Source organism: Xenopus laevis, chromosome 4S (genome assembly GCF_017654675.1).
Source record: "Xenopus laevis strain J_2021 chromosome 4S, Xenopus_laevis_v10.1, whole genome shotgun sequence".
Lineage (NCBI taxonomy): Eukaryota > Metazoa > Chordata > Amphibia > Anura > Pipidae > Xenopus > Xenopus laevis.
The window spans coordinates 102,050,432-102,066,140 of NC_054378.1; the positions used below are offsets into that span (position 1 = coordinate 102,050,432).

Genomic DNA, 15,709 nt, shown 5'->3' on the forward strand with positions numbered 1-15,709 from the left:
CTTTATATTACTACTGGTTTGTTACTTTTCTGTTCTCAGGTCTCATTCCAATATCTCTACAGGCTGGGAGTATTGCTGTTCATGAGCTAATAAGCCCAGTGGCTGGGAGTTGACAGAACAGAAATACAGTAGGTGGGATGGTTAATGCGTCCCAAGTAGGGATGCACCGAATACATTATTTTGTGTTCGGCCGAATCCTTCGCGAAAGATTTGGCTGAATACCGAACCGAATCCGAATCCTAATTTGCATATGCAAAAACATTTTTTACTTGCTTGTTTTGTGACAAAAAGTAATGCAATTTTCCTCCCGCCCCTAATTTGCATAGGCAAATTAGGATTTGGATTCGGTTCAGCCTGCCAGAAGGATTCGGCCAAATCCTGCTGAAAAAGGCAGAATCCTGCCTGAATCCCGAACCAAATCCTGGATTCGGTGCATCCCTAGTCCCAAATACACAAAAGGGATGTGTAAAAAAGTGCAGTATGCAGCCCTGGTGATTACTTAGTTGGTACTGATTAACTGCTTCTCCTTTATTTGATGTTATAACAGTACAGCTGATTTGTATATTATAGATGGTTTGAACGACATAAGATGGGGCTTGGCTTTAAAGGGGCATTTAGAACTTTGGTATTGGGTGCTGCAACTTATTATTATGAATAATTATAATTAATTTATTTTTAGAGCGCCAACATATTGTGCAGCGCTGTAAAATAAATGTGTTTATACAAATAAATCACATGAATTACATAGATATAACATACAGAGTTACATACATAACAATCAGTACCCAGGTGAGAGATGTAGCATATGGTCTTGCATTTGGTAGCTAAACAGAGTGAGGGTAGGCTTCTCTAGATAAGTGTGTTTTAAGAGATCTTGTTGTGTTTTAAGGGGGAAAGGTTGGGAGAAAGTCAGACAGACTGTGGGAGAGAAATCCAGAGGAGGGGTGCAGCCCTTGCAAAGTCTTGAATGCGAGCGTGTGAGGAGGTAATGAGAGAAGAGTTGAGGAGCAGGTCAGTAGAGTAGCGTAGTAAGCGTTCAGTCAGTATCTACATCCCAGCCAGTATGGTTATAGTGCCTTTATAGAATCAGGCTCATGGCTACACTTTTTACTCAAAGTTAAATATATTGCTGATAGTGCTGATAGGAAAGGGTTGCTGCATGCTCCTAGAAGTTAAAAAAAAATCACCCTACAAGATATAACATTACTATATAATAACCCATCATAGTTAATGCATTTTGTGTAATATCTTGGGGGGTTTCCTACAACATTAAAAAATTATCTTAAATAATATCCGAACAATACCTTTATCAGCAAGAAATATATATGCGATTCTATGGGGCACATTTACTAAGGGTCGAATATCGAAGGTTAATAAACTCTCGAATTCGACCCTCGAAGTAAATAGAATAAAAATCGTTTGATCAAAAACGATTTTAAGTGATCGATCGAAGGATTTTTCTTCGATCAAAAAAAGATTAGAAAAGTGATGGGGAAGGTCCCCATAGGCTAACAACTGCCGAAGTATGTAGGCGAATGTTTTTTTTAAAGAGACAGTACTTCGACTATCGAATAGTCGAATAGTCGAACGATTTTTAGTTCGAATTGTTTGAATCGAAGTCGTAGACGAAGGTCGAAGTAGCCTATTCGATGGTTGAAGTACCCAAAAAAACCTTCGAAATTCGAAGTATTTTTCATTCGAATCCTTCAATCGAGCTTAGTAAATGTGCCCCAATGTGTCTGTAACAGTATTATCTTGAAATAGAAAATGTAGACGGTTGCTCATTGCAACTGTTTTACAGCACTTGGCAGAGTTCCTCTGCTCTAGGTATTTTCCCCACAGTTGTGCAGTGGAGTACCAGGCAAATATGGGAGATAAGACTATTGATCTGTAAACTACCATAGATATGAATTAAAGAGGACATAATTCACACAGTAAGTTAACACTTGCTTAAAATTGCTGTTTTCAGTCATTAAAATTTTTAGTATGGCTGAAATGTACAGTATTTGGCGTAAATTTGTTGGAATAACTGTAAATTTTACAAGAAAATGCTTTTTTAGTCAGTTAAAATGCTTTCTAATTTTTATGCAGTTATTTTGTGCTTTTGACACATCAACTTTCTTTCTTTTTAAATAACTTTTATTGGATTTTACAGTTGTATACATAAATGCATATATGCATAAGTCCGTTTGTACAAAAAATTAAAAAACAGCAGTTTTTTAAAAAATCCTTTACTTTGCCAAAACGGTTTCTTTCATTGAGGGGGCCCTTACTATGACACTAAAATGCAAATGAGTTCACACTTACGTCATAAAGTAATAGTGCCCTGAGTATTCTTATCCAGAATACCTAGCTTTAGTAATCTCCTCGATTATGAGTATCGCAAAATTACTCTATCTTATCGCCCTACTGGTGATGGTGATTATGCAAAAAGGGAGCACGCTAACGGATTCTGAATGTGCGCGTCTGATTTTGAGCGCCTGAGTTGAGCGGAAAGTTTCATTATGCCTGCCAGCATTGTTGTATTTATGGTATGACAGAACACAGTTTACATTTGTCCTGCAGTGACCGACCCGCAAAAACATGCGGTACCCTGCGGGTTGGGGGTAGAAGATCTGGGTAGAAGATCTGGGTGCAGGTATAGACACGGGTCGGCGGTTCTGCAGGTTTGCGGGTTGGGCCGCGAGTCTTCTTAATATCGATTTTTACTCATTTTTTCTGACCACGCCTACTTCCGATGATGTCACTTCCAGTTTACAATGACAGCACTTCCTGATTCTTGATGGTCAGCTGGTTACAGTCCGGGTTGTGGATAAGTTACTTGCAGGTCGGGTAAGATAGCAGGTCCAAACAGTAGTAAAGTGTGTGCCTTGACAAATTCGAACCCTACCTGACCTGGTGTGGAAGCTCTATTTATAGACCTGTGCCTGACCTGGCCATCTCGGAAATCACAAAAGGGGGGCTTTAATTAGAGGCTGATGACCATTGGAAGCCAGAGTAAGGTCTCAGCAAACAACCGCACATCACTTCTACACATTTTGCATTTGCAGAGGAACAAGTGCATTGTGTCTGGATTGTGCAATGGCACGAGTGTGAGCATTACTTTCATTCATTTCCATGACTTTTCTGGTGCAATAAGGCCTGACACATATTTGCACTGCAGTGCCAAGATGAGTACCATGAAAGCCTATGGGAAATTGAGCATTTTGCCACCCCTGACCACTGAGCTTGAAAGCACTCAGGCGAGTGTTCAAATGCTCAAGATTTGTGCTGGAATAGCAATAATTTGGGCTAGTGACCTTAATACTGGTACTAGCATTTGATTTATCTGGCACTTACCTGTTGATGCAACTTGCTAACTGAACCCTAGAACTACCAAGAGATCCAAACTGGCAGTAATTCCAGAGTTCACTGGACTCAGTAGGTGCAGTTATGTGTAATTCTTCAGAACGGGATGGTGGGATCACTGACACTGCTATAGTTTTGGGTAAGTACCTTTATTAATGTCAAAGCATTCACAGTTTTGCGTCAATTTTAGCATTTTGTAGGGCAAAAATGGATAGCCACATATGCACTCAGATATACAGTGACATTTTAGCATTTTAGCATTTTATCTCTCACTTCATGCCAATAACCTCACCCCATTCATAGTTGAATACATCCACTGTGCAATCATAGTACAGTATCCCCTTAATGGTGAAATACTATTTGCATAGAATGACAGGTGATATCACCAGTGCAAAGTCCCGAGTTTTACAGCATCCTGGATCCATAGTGGTTAATATGTAACCTGGATAATGTGGAAGTTATGCATAGGTGGGCTATATAATTATATATATATATATGATAGGCAGTGAACTAGCAGGGCTAATTTGAACAGCAGTTATCCTGGGGCTGGTTCTACCTACTCTTCACCATGTCGGTAAGTAATGCAAGGCTCATGCCTATTCCTTTTTGGTTTGGTAAGCTGATTACTAGATCACTATGTCAAGTTCAAAATGTAAATTTTGTGTACACAAATAATGTAATAAGTCAGCATTCACCACTATTATATCAAATATCAACTCGTACAGCTAGTTTTCATGGAAAGTAGAAATCTTATTACATTTTAACTGTACTGATTTCTGCTACAATAGATAGCATGTCAGGAGCATCCAAAAGTACATCAGGATTTACCATTACCATTTGATCACAGCACACCAATATTGTCCATATACATCTCAATTATGCTTCCGAATTAGATATTTAAAAATAGTGACTTGTAAAATGGAAATGAAACACAGTTTGCTCTCTCTCAGTGTAATGCAATCCAGTTACATTTTTAACGTTAGTGTAACCCTTGAGATCTTGCTAGATCCCAATGCGATAATTGCAGGCACCCCTGCTGTAACTACCACGACTTTATTTAAAGTATTTCTAGGGAAAAGCTCTTGATAGATAGATGATATATGATGATATATAGATAGATATAATGATAGACAAATGATGGATTGATAGACCGATAGAAAGATGATGGATTGATAGATAGATGATAGACAGATTATGGATAGATAGATGATGGATTTATAGATAGATAGATAAAGGATGGATAGATAGATGATGGATTTATAGACAGACAGATAGATGACGGACTTATAGACAGACAGATAGAGGAAGGATTGATAGATAGAATAAATAAAGATATACTGTAGATGTCCTCTTTGGGGAGCTGCCTATGATTTATGTGAAGTACATATAAAGGAAAATGAAATCCTGAAATTCCAGTATTTTTGGATCCTATGATACAGCACCTAAGAGAAAATTGTTTGCTCAATACTGGATGCAGTAGTAGTATATAGTGATGTCAGGGAAACAACCATAAGAGAGCTGTAAATTCTTCCTTACACAGATTTTTTTTAGTTTTACTGACACGAGTGTTAACTGCACTAGGTCAGTTACTAAAAGCAGCAAATCCGATCACTGCTTACATTTTCTAATGTGTAGTAGATTTGTAAAAACTGATTGCTGATTGGTTGTCATGGATGTCAGACCTTTAGGGCAATGACACATGGGTTGTTATGTCAATACGTCTGGAATACTGTGCCATTGGCAAAGTTGGAATTCACTTTTGTTAAGTCAATGAAATCATGTTTGCTCAATTTGCTGTTCTACCTGCAGCAATAGCAGAGTATTTTTAGACTCTGTACAACCTGTGTGTCATTGCCCTTAAACTAAACATACAGCTGAATGAAGTTTTAAAAGATCAGTACATATCCTAGCTATATATTTAATTTGGTCTTAGGCTAATTAATCATTGTCTTTGCTCTTACTAAACTCCTAACCCACAATCAGCAGAGTTAGTTTAAAGGCCGATAAAGAGCTCTGTATAATCAGTCCCTCCCTTCACAAAATTGCTCAACGTGTCTCAGCGTTACAGATAAGGAGTTCATTGTGCAGGAAAGAGAATCTGAATATCTTGCCTTATTCTTCTCCCATAATAGCTCTGAAGAACAGAGGAGTTGGGATCAAGATTAAAATTAAATTCTGGTTTCCCTATTCTGTGCTGTTTAGTAAAACAGAAAAATTGGAGATATAGATTAAATAAGAAAAACTGGCAGAATCATTCCCAAGACAATGACTGTTTATTATACCTATCTAGAACATGGGTATTAACTGATTCTTTAAAGCAGCGGTTGCCATTTGCCTTCTTATCGACATGTAGGATTGTAGCTATTAAGGTCTCTCAATATAGATATAAATACTATACTAATACAGTACTAACCTGATTATTGGGCATCCCCATGCTGGGAGATGTACTCCCTTGTGTATTATAAGAATGTATTCATCCTCAGAACATGTTACCATGCTGATTGTCTTATCCAAATATATTACAGTAGGAGGTGTATTAGTTCTGTACATACGATTTAATCTCCAATTAGTTCCATACATAACAATTCATCTCCCACGTACAGTAGGTCTTACTTTAGTTTGGGATTCGGCAGAAGAATCACAGCTATTTTTGAAGAGTTCAGATTTAGCCGATTCTTTACGTTGAATTCATCTCAGAAAATCACATGCCTTTAAAGATCAGGCTAAATCATCAGTTATGGTTCAGAAATAATGCATTTTTTTTTAATATCTGAACGTGCAAATTAGGATTCAGTGTTAGCCAAATCCAAAAGTGATAAAACTGAAAACAGATAACCTTATTCATCAAGAGACTCTAGTAGAAGAGGGACCTTTTTAGAAGATGGTAAAACTCCATCTTTGACTTTAATCTTAGTTGCCATTTTCCACTGAGAATGGCAGCTATTGAGTTTTCAACTGTACCCATCAATGTCATCCATATCCATTTGTACTGAACACACAGTGACCCACTTATTCCCCACACCTCTTATGGCCCTTTCTATGAGTTCTCCACTCTTTCATCCTCATACAGTATATGACTTTGTAGCTCCTCTTTTGTTCTTCTGTCTTTTCCTCTCTGTGACTGTAGCAGGGTTTTGCTGGCAGATGATTGCCTCCCTCTATTATTTTCATGCCTCAGAGAGCATATGGGATCCATTCAGTGTATAATTATCTTCATGCTCTCTCCTTGAGAACAATTGTTTTTATGTCATCCCATGTCAAGTTGTTCTCCATTATTTGCACACATACTGCTAGGGAGGAGAAGGTAAGAATTGTAGAGAAAATTCATTGAACCTCCTTTTAAATGTCCGTAAACAAGGTTTTGAGTAAAATCACCACTATACCTAAAGATTTAACCTAAAATGGGTTTTGCAATATTAAAAATATGTGCTTAGAATGTAAAACTTTGCAATCCTTTTTTTTTGAATCCCATTCCCTGTAAGCTATCGTCCTTCGTTATAGGCCATATTAGACTCAAAGAGGCTCATTGGTTTCAGAAAGCTTAGGAAGGGTGGAGAACTCAGAATCAATTACAAGTATGGGACTTGTTTTGCCTCTGATAAGGATTAATTATATCTTAGCTGGGATCAATTTCAAGGTACTGTTTTATTATTACAGAGAAAAGTGCAATTATTTTTAAAAATGTGAACAAATAACTGTTCATTTGGGAAAGCTCTTAAAAGTTAGATTTTATTAACTTTTTTGAATCTGACCATATTTAAAGTGATACTGACACTAAAAAATTTGTTTTCAAAATATTGATCTACATTAAAGGTTACCTATAGGCCATGTTGATGATTTTTCACTGATTCTGCACTGATTCAGCAGTTCTGCTTTTGTAAGTAATTGTCACTTGAAGTTCCTAAACCTGACGGTTTTGCCAACCTGACTGTCCCTTCTTAACTTGTCAGTTAGAGTTTCTTATGCTAACGGACTCCTGCTGCACAAATATGGCAGCCCCCTCATAAAGGGACATGGGGGTAAGAAAGGTAATGTAAAAGCATCTGGCAAATACTTTTATGGCAAAATTATAAATAGTATGCAAAGACAAAGTTATGATAGATAATTAAAAAGGTTATTATCTGGTGTGAGTATCTTTAATGTGTTTTCTCTCCCTTGGCTCAAAGAGAGGGGAGAAAGGAGTTATGAATAGCATTTAAATAATACCAAACAGCCTATCAAGGTCCTCTGCTTTTCAGCCAGGTAAATCCTTTATTTTGAGAAAATTATTTCACCTTTTGTATCCGTACAGGAGAAATTTGAGCTTCTAAACCTGGAACTGAAGCGTGGAGAGTCTTTGAAGATTAAGGGAACACTCGCAGGCGATGCTAAGAAGTGAGTCATTTTCACATCACAGTACTAATACTATAAGATTGTCTAAATCAACTTATATTGCCAGAACGACCTGTTTATTTTCATGACAGGCATAATCCAGGGATTTCTTGTAAATGTTGGATCTTGCTGGAAAATGCAGTGCGTATGCTCATGTAAGGAAATGAGAGCTTCATGTGATGATGTCACATTGAGGGACTGCCTCGTTACCTACTGAATGAGTAATTCTGTAAATCATAGGGCTCATATGTGCATAGCTTTAAAAGCATCTATTCTTAAAGGAGAACTAAACCTTATAAATGAATATGGCCAACAATGCCATATTTTATATTCTGCACTTATTGCACCAGCCTAAAGTTTCAGCATTTCAATAGCAGCAATGATCCAGAACTTTCAAACTTGTCGCAGGGGGTCACCATCTTGGAAAATGTCTGCGACCCTCACATTCTCAGTGGACTCTGAGCAGCTGTTGAGAAGCTACGCTTAAAGGTGGCCATACACGGACAGATAAAGCTGCCGATATCGGTCGTTTGGACCAATTTGACAGCTTATCTGCCCGTATATGGGGGCTTACGACGGGTCTTTCTGATCGATATCTGGCCACGATATAGATCGGGAAGGTTTGATTTTTAACCGACCGACCTGTCAGAGCCCCTTGGCGTATCGTAATTCGATCGTTCGGCCATACAGCCGAACGTTCGAATTACCCCTGATATAGCCATGCCGTTAATGCCATATCGGGGAAAGATCCGCTCGTTTGCCGATGTCGCCAAACGAGTGGATCTTTGAGTCTATGGCCATCTTAAGGGTCATCGCAAATTAAGTACGTGCGTGTAGGGCTCATGTACAATGAGGGGCCTTGACGTGGCACGTAAGCTTACATATTTTGGCCAAAGTGTGGTACTAATACCTCATTTTTTTAAATTATTTTTAAAGGCAAACTGATTTATAGTAGTTGGTCAACTCCAGAATGTTGTTAGACCTAGTGCTGGCACAATGGTGTTTATAGCAGCTGGTCAACACCACAGTGTGAGTTAGAAAGATCGCTGGCTGATGCAACAGTGCTGATTATTCAATTCTGATGCTAGTTGCACTGGTTTCTAATCTTTCATGTAGTAATTATCTGTATTAAGCCTTATATTGTGACATTTATAGTCTATGTGTACTGTATATTGTGAGTCAGTCCCTAAGCTCAGTAAGTGACAGCAGCACAGAGTATGTGCAGTGAATCAGCAGAAGATGGGGAGCTACTGGGACATCTTCAGAGACATATACAGTATATTTACTGCTAAAAGGCTATGGTTGCCTTGGGCTGGTACAGAAGCCCAAAACATAATGTACAGCATATCTAACCTACGTCTTTAGTTAAGCTTTAGTTCTCCTTAAAGAAAAAAAAAATTCATGAGCAGAGCTTGTGACTTTGGGTTTATGCTTGTTTGTTAACTGGGCCTCATCTTTCTCTACTTCCTGCAGCTTCTCCTTCAACTTAGGCCGCAGCGAAACAGATGTTGGGTTACATTTCAACCCTCGCCTACATGAGAAAACAATTGTGTGCAACTCCAAACGCAGCAACAACTGGGAGTCAGAACAGAGGTCAGGGCACATGTGCTTCACACCTGGAACAGAGGCCAAGGTGAGCATCAAAGTAATTAAACCATCACTGGTTTAGTATTAATGTGTGTAATAGTGTTATATACAGAGGAAAGCCTACTGGGAGCAAAAGTATCAATACAAATGTGTAAAACTGACTTGCATGAGGTTTGGGGTACGCGTCACATAAAAAGTCTATAAAACTGTTTTCAGTCTAAATCTATAAACCAGGTTTACCTTTCCTATACCAGTGAAAGCTCAGCTTTACATATGCTGACTTTACATTTTTCCACATTTTCCACTGCTTTTTGTGGTCTCATACATAAAGCATAATGCATTTCCTTGATTTTACATCTTCCCAAATTTTACACCATCATTCTTTTACTGACCTTTTTAAACCACTCGCTGATTTTCCAGCCTGTCCTGCAACTCAATAATCAAGTTCATCTTTAGGATGCAATTAACTCTTGGCCTAGTTCATTTCCCACTAACTGACAAAGACCTATGAATTATTGCTAACTTCGACACAAAATGCAAAATACTACTATGTGAAAGTACATTTTGATAATAAACCACAAATGTATTTATTTTCCCTGTGTGGGGTCTGAATATGTCTTCTATAAAATCACACAGAATATTTCCTTCCTATGCTGACTGCTCAGGCTGAGTGCACTTAGGCCCCTCACATAAATTTGTGAGTCTCTACTGATACTTAATTGGAATCTTTAGCTTTAATGAACAAAATGATGCTCCATCAACAACCCATATTATTTCTATACATTCAGATTTCCACGTGTATGTCTTTGTTCTTCTCTTTCAATCACTTTACTTGGACTGCCATTGAAACTGTGATCAAATTCCTTTTTTCCAGATATCCATCAAGTTCAATGGAGATAATTTTGAAGTAAAGCTTCCCGACGGACATGATATCACCTTCCCAAACCGCCACGGCTATGACAAACTGACTTATCTCTCTGTGAAAGGCGACTTCAAAGTCAAATCATTTAAATATGAGTAAAAGGTCCCCAACATCCAGTAATAAAATAATATTATCAACACCACCATAATGTTTTATTGTCTTCTTGCACATGATAACTTCACATTTTAGCCAGATAAAGCTCCTGAATCTTAAACGTCAGATCAAAGATCATTTTACAAGGAAGAAATTCCCATATTTATGTTATGCAGTACAGATATATATGCCATAGGTACATCATTTTTGCTTCCAATGTGCAGTCCATCAGGTCATGACTGTCTGCTGGTATAAAAATAGTAAATGCTCCTGTATGAGAGTAAAGGAATATAATATGTCATCTCAGAAATACAATAAGTTTAAAAGAGGCATGAGGTTGCTCATAAATGAAACTAAGTTCCACAAGCAATGGCTATTACAAAGTATATATGATGGATTATTATCCCATGGAGGACGGTTAAGGCATATGGCACACAAAAGCTTAAGCACCAACGCTTGTCATTCACGATTGAAATCACACACACAGCTTTTTAAGCAGTGATCATCTTTCAAGTGCAAGCGCTGACACTTTCATTGGCTTTTTATTTAACTTGGTTTAGGGCTCAATGTGCAAATTGCCAAAACAGGTATAAAGCAGCATATTATTTGGCCACATTGAAGCTATCCCCAAGTTGTAGCTCTTAGATGCAACTACATCTTTCCGTAATTTGGACCTTCATACATTGAGTTTGCTAAAAAATAATTTAAACATTAAATAAACCCAATAGGATTGTTTCCCCCCCCCAATAAGGATTAATCATATGTTAGTTGAGGTACTAATTTGATATTACAGAGAAAAAAAGGAAATACGTTTTAACATTTTGAATTATAATAGATTCTATGGGAGACGAAATTTCCATAATATGGAGCTTTCTGGATAATGCGTTTCCGGATAACGGATCCAATACCTGCAATTGCTTCTACAACTTAATGGAGTGCAAAGTGTTGCACTTCTCTGTGTTTGATGTGCTGGCAACTATGGGCTCTGCATACAAGAAGGGTGACACATGGGTAGGTTGTTTCTGTCCTGTGGCACATGATAGTCATGACAAGAAAGGAAGGAATAGATAGAATATCTGGCGTAAAGCACGGATGCAGTCTATAATTGCTGTGAAAGCCAGGCCAAGTACTACTGGCACCTATGGCAATATAGTGTGAGTCAGTCCCTTCACTTATATAACTGACAGCAGCCCAGAACATGTGCAGTTCTAAAGATGGGGATGACTGGAGGGCATATTTGGAGGCACAGATCTTTACTGCTAAAGGGCTGTGGTTGTCTTGGGCTGGAACAGAACCCCAAAAATAAAGTGCAGCTTACTTATATTTACTTACGTCTTACTTCTTTGTAAAGCTTTAGTTCTCCCTTAAGTGGTATAACTTTTCACACCTTAGCGCTCTAGCACTTAAACACCTGCTCCCAGTAAATGAGCCCTTATAGCATGAAGCTGAGATCAATTTGGTTCTTTTGCCATGCTCTTAAATTTACCACTTGCAAAATGCCTGGTCTGTCCCTTGTACCATTAGACTAAGCATTCCTGTCATTGATCAGATCTGATTGATCTGATCTCTGTTCCATCAGGGTAGATTATTCCATTTTTCTTAACAGAACAGTTTGTTGAAAAATTGACCTGTAAGTAACAAGTAACTAAGCCAAACATAAAAATAAGGAAAAATCTATAAGTTTAATAATATAGTTACTCAGTAACCTATGTAATAGGACGTCTCTATAGAATTGTCACAGAGGGTATTATATAATGCCTCACTAATATTTAAAGTATATTAAAGTTAAATGGGGAGTTTAGTTATTGCCTTTTCCTTTTGGGAGAATTCCAACATGGGCTGAGCCTGAATCCTTCCTTACATTTTTCAGAGGACCAGAAAAGAACAAGTGTATGGAAAATGTAACAGGGAAATGGAAAAGAGAAAATACTAAATAATGTCAAGAGTCAATAAATAGTGCTTTGCACCTTCTGTGTTGTCCCAGATTATCTGCTCACTATGCCAAAAAGGATGCTCAATCAACATGTTAAACATTGCTGTTTAATATTATTGAATAATATTATTACATATAATGCATCTAGAAATCTCCAAAATCCAGGACACCTTTAGTAGGGAACAAGGGGCCCCATGATTTGCCCCTTACAGACCTCTCATTGAGAATATTCCATATCCCAAGCATTCCAGGTAATATATTGCATTCCGATATTTATTTTAGATATCAAGTTCTTTAAAGGTATGCTTAAAGTCTCATTTAAATGCCCCACATTTTGTTTGTGCTAATACTGGATTGTCCACTAGGATTTAAATCTAATCTTACTTCCTAGTTGAATATACACACAAGAATAATACATTCTAGGCTCTAACCAGTTCACTGGTAACATATACTGGCTTGCTGGAAGGAGATCTCAAATTGGGTTCTGTGGGTTACTAGACCTCTCAAAACTGGAATAAAGGAGAAGGAAAGCCTTGTTAACAAAAGTTAGGCACCCTCAAGTGATTGCTTTTACTTACCTGACCCCCTCGGACCGGTGCTCCTATCAGGAGAAAACTGCTGAAAAACAGGAGAAAGAATAAGGCTGCTCTGATGTTCTTCTGCTTAGGAAAGATGTGAGAAAGGTTTCAAATTGTTTTCCTAGACAGAAGAACATCAGAGCAGCCTCTTTATTTCTCTTTATTTCTCCTGACAATTTCCTTGACTACTTGGTCGTCAGACTGGTGGGAAACTGACCAGCAGGTGGAGCTGTTGTAACAAAATTCATTCATATTAACAGTACATGTATCCCTTAATATCTTGGAATAAAAACAAAATAAATAATGAATGTACCTTGCAAAAGTGCTTAGAATAGCACTCTCATCAATTTTACATTCATTTATTTTAAAGGTTTACTTATACTTTAACCAAAATGCCCACATAAGCAGATTACTACAATAAGAATAGCCACATCACCTAAAATTATTATATTTATGTTTGGAATACTTTTCTTTCTATAGAATCCTTATCAGCGTAGCATTATATTTCTTATCCATTTGTAATAACTTTCAATAAAAAACCAGTAGTGTTTAACAGCAGCACTTTGAGGAAATGTGTGTTCATGTTTATTACTATGCAGCAGAGGGGACATTAAAGGTTGCCTTGTGACTGACAGTATTGCTTCACAGAATGGATATTTTCTGTTTTGTGAAACTGAGCTTTCATTTTGTTGAAAGAATGAATCCTGTACTATAAAATCGTGTCAATAAAATCTTGCTTGACATGCACTAGTTAGTTACACTATTATATATTATGTCCAAGTGTTTTTTACATAGTTAATTCTGTAAGTAACTTTACACATAAGTGTGTCTGTTATGTGAATAATATACATTTGTGAGACAGATTGCATGTTAAAATATACAGAATGGAGTTTGTAATATAATGACATCTCAATGACATGAGATTTTATTCTCATTCTTTAATAGAAATGTCTTTTGTATATTTTTTTATCGGTGTATATGGTCACAAATACTTTTATACCAAGTGAAACATTATTTCTCTGTGCTAGGGATAATTTTGTATACAGAATGTATTTGTCGCGACTGGCACCCAATACCAGAACAAGTGCCAAGCACCCTGGTCTCGGCTCGGCTTCACCAGTAGTGTGACCACCGTTGGGCTTCGGGAGGAGCCCTCAGCTTACTTGGGTGCCACCTGGAATTAACGAGGGGTACAAGGCGAGATGTTCTGGCTGGCAAAGGGGCACGGCTGTTAGCAAAGTCTTTTGGGCCGAAGGTCACGGTACAAAAGGATTAGGCAGAAGGATGGTCAGACAGGCTGGGTCGAGGCAGGTGGATATCAGAATCGTCAGGCAGGCAAGGGTCAAACCGGGTTGTCAATCAAGGGGTTAAGCAGGAAGAGTTGTCGTAGGCAGGCAAGGGTCAGGATACAGAGTTCAGAGTAGTCAGGATACAGGCAGGGTCAAACACGGATAATCAAGATAAACAGAATAACAGGATCAGACGCACCAGGCTCAGAAACCACTAGAAACAGAGTTCTATCACGGGCACTGGCTGGGGGTCAGAATGGGCTTTAAATACAGACAAAATTTGCGCCAAAACGTGCGCCAATGCGCACTGGCGTAATCACGCCAGCGCGCCTGTAACTTTAAGAGGCACACAGGCACGCCGCGCGCTCCCTAAGGATCCAAGATGGCGCCAGCCTAAGAACCACGCGGCAGGCATCCCCACCGATGGCGCGGTGGGCGACCCCGCCGCACAGGTGATTTTATTACAGTATTTGGGAGAAACAGCACCCCATAAAGGACAAGGAAAGGTGGATATTATGTGATTTTATTCACTACATTTTCCCCCCGTATTACTAGAAGTTTCTGATTTGATTCACTGGAGCTGTCTAACTTAATGCTAAACCTGGTGAATCCCTCTATCTTGTCCTTTAAAATAAAATATTTTGGTGTTGGAAGCATAAGTGCATTTAGACAATTGTCCTTTAAAGATTTTTGTGTCCTTTAATAATGAACATTGTGCTCTAATTTAATTCCAGATTCTTTTGGGTCAGTTTTGTGAATTTCCCTCCTGGAGTAAGTTTTGCACCGGTTATGCAATTACCACTTTTGTCTACAAATACCATCCGTGCCTTTTATGCCCCACAGTTAAGGAGCATATTTCAAACTAACAATTTGGTCTGCAGTTCAAGGTACTGTAGGCTCAGGCAGTCTGTAAGATGTTTCTCCAAGTTTCCTATAGAATTATGTGCAACCATTTGGCAGCAGGAGAGCGGTTCTGGGCCCGTCTAGCAATTTTCACTCTTAACCTCAGGGTTGTCTTTTGCCAGAATAAGAAAGTGCTTGTTTTACAGTTATAATGGGCACAATGTAGTTGAACTACAGCTGCAGCAGAGCGACTGCTACCAAGTGATTGTTCAATGTCTATAGAAGAAACCGCTTGTTTATAGCAATTCGTGGAACAGCTTATTTATGGAGTAGAATGTATACACCAGAATTGCTCCATCTCTACTCATATCCCTTACTCTTGTAACCAACAGTGCACTCGGATCCACACATGAAAGGCACAGAGACGTCTGAATGAACATGCAACTCACAACTTTATTTGTACATCCAGGTTCAATGCATACAGGCTCATGTGCTAAACAATCTACACAGGCTATACATGCAGATGTTCCATGTGCATACACAAAGCTCTCACTCCAGAGGATTACAATTCCAGTTCCAGATAGCTAGGCTGCGTTTCATCCATTGTCTCCAGTCCTGGGATCTCCTGTCCCCTCCTGGCTCAGCAATCAGACACTCCCTTCGGTGCCCCTTTGCTATTCTGAGCAGGAATTTTCTTACTGGCAGACACAAATTATTAGAAAAATCTAACCTTCTGACTAGCTTA

The 15,709-nt window shown here is 38.5% G+C and overlaps 1 protein-coding gene across 1 annotated transcript; it reads left to right on the plus strand.

Moving 5' to 3' along the window:
- The first annotated feature begins 3,824 nt into the window (after positions 1-3,824).
- On the plus strand, positions 3,825-10,370 carry LOC108715023 (galectin-2). Its single transcript, XM_018259877.2, has 4 exons — positions 3,825-3,922; positions 7,640-7,722; positions 9,193-9,352; positions 10,181-10,370. The coding sequence occupies exons 1-4, from the start codon at positions 3,917-3,919 to the stop codon at positions 10,325-10,327; spliced, it is 396 nt and encodes a 131-aa protein (XP_018115366.1). The 5' UTR covers positions 3,825-3,916; the 3' UTR covers positions 10,328-10,370.
- The last annotated feature ends 5,339 nt before the right edge of the window (positions 10,371-15,709 follow it).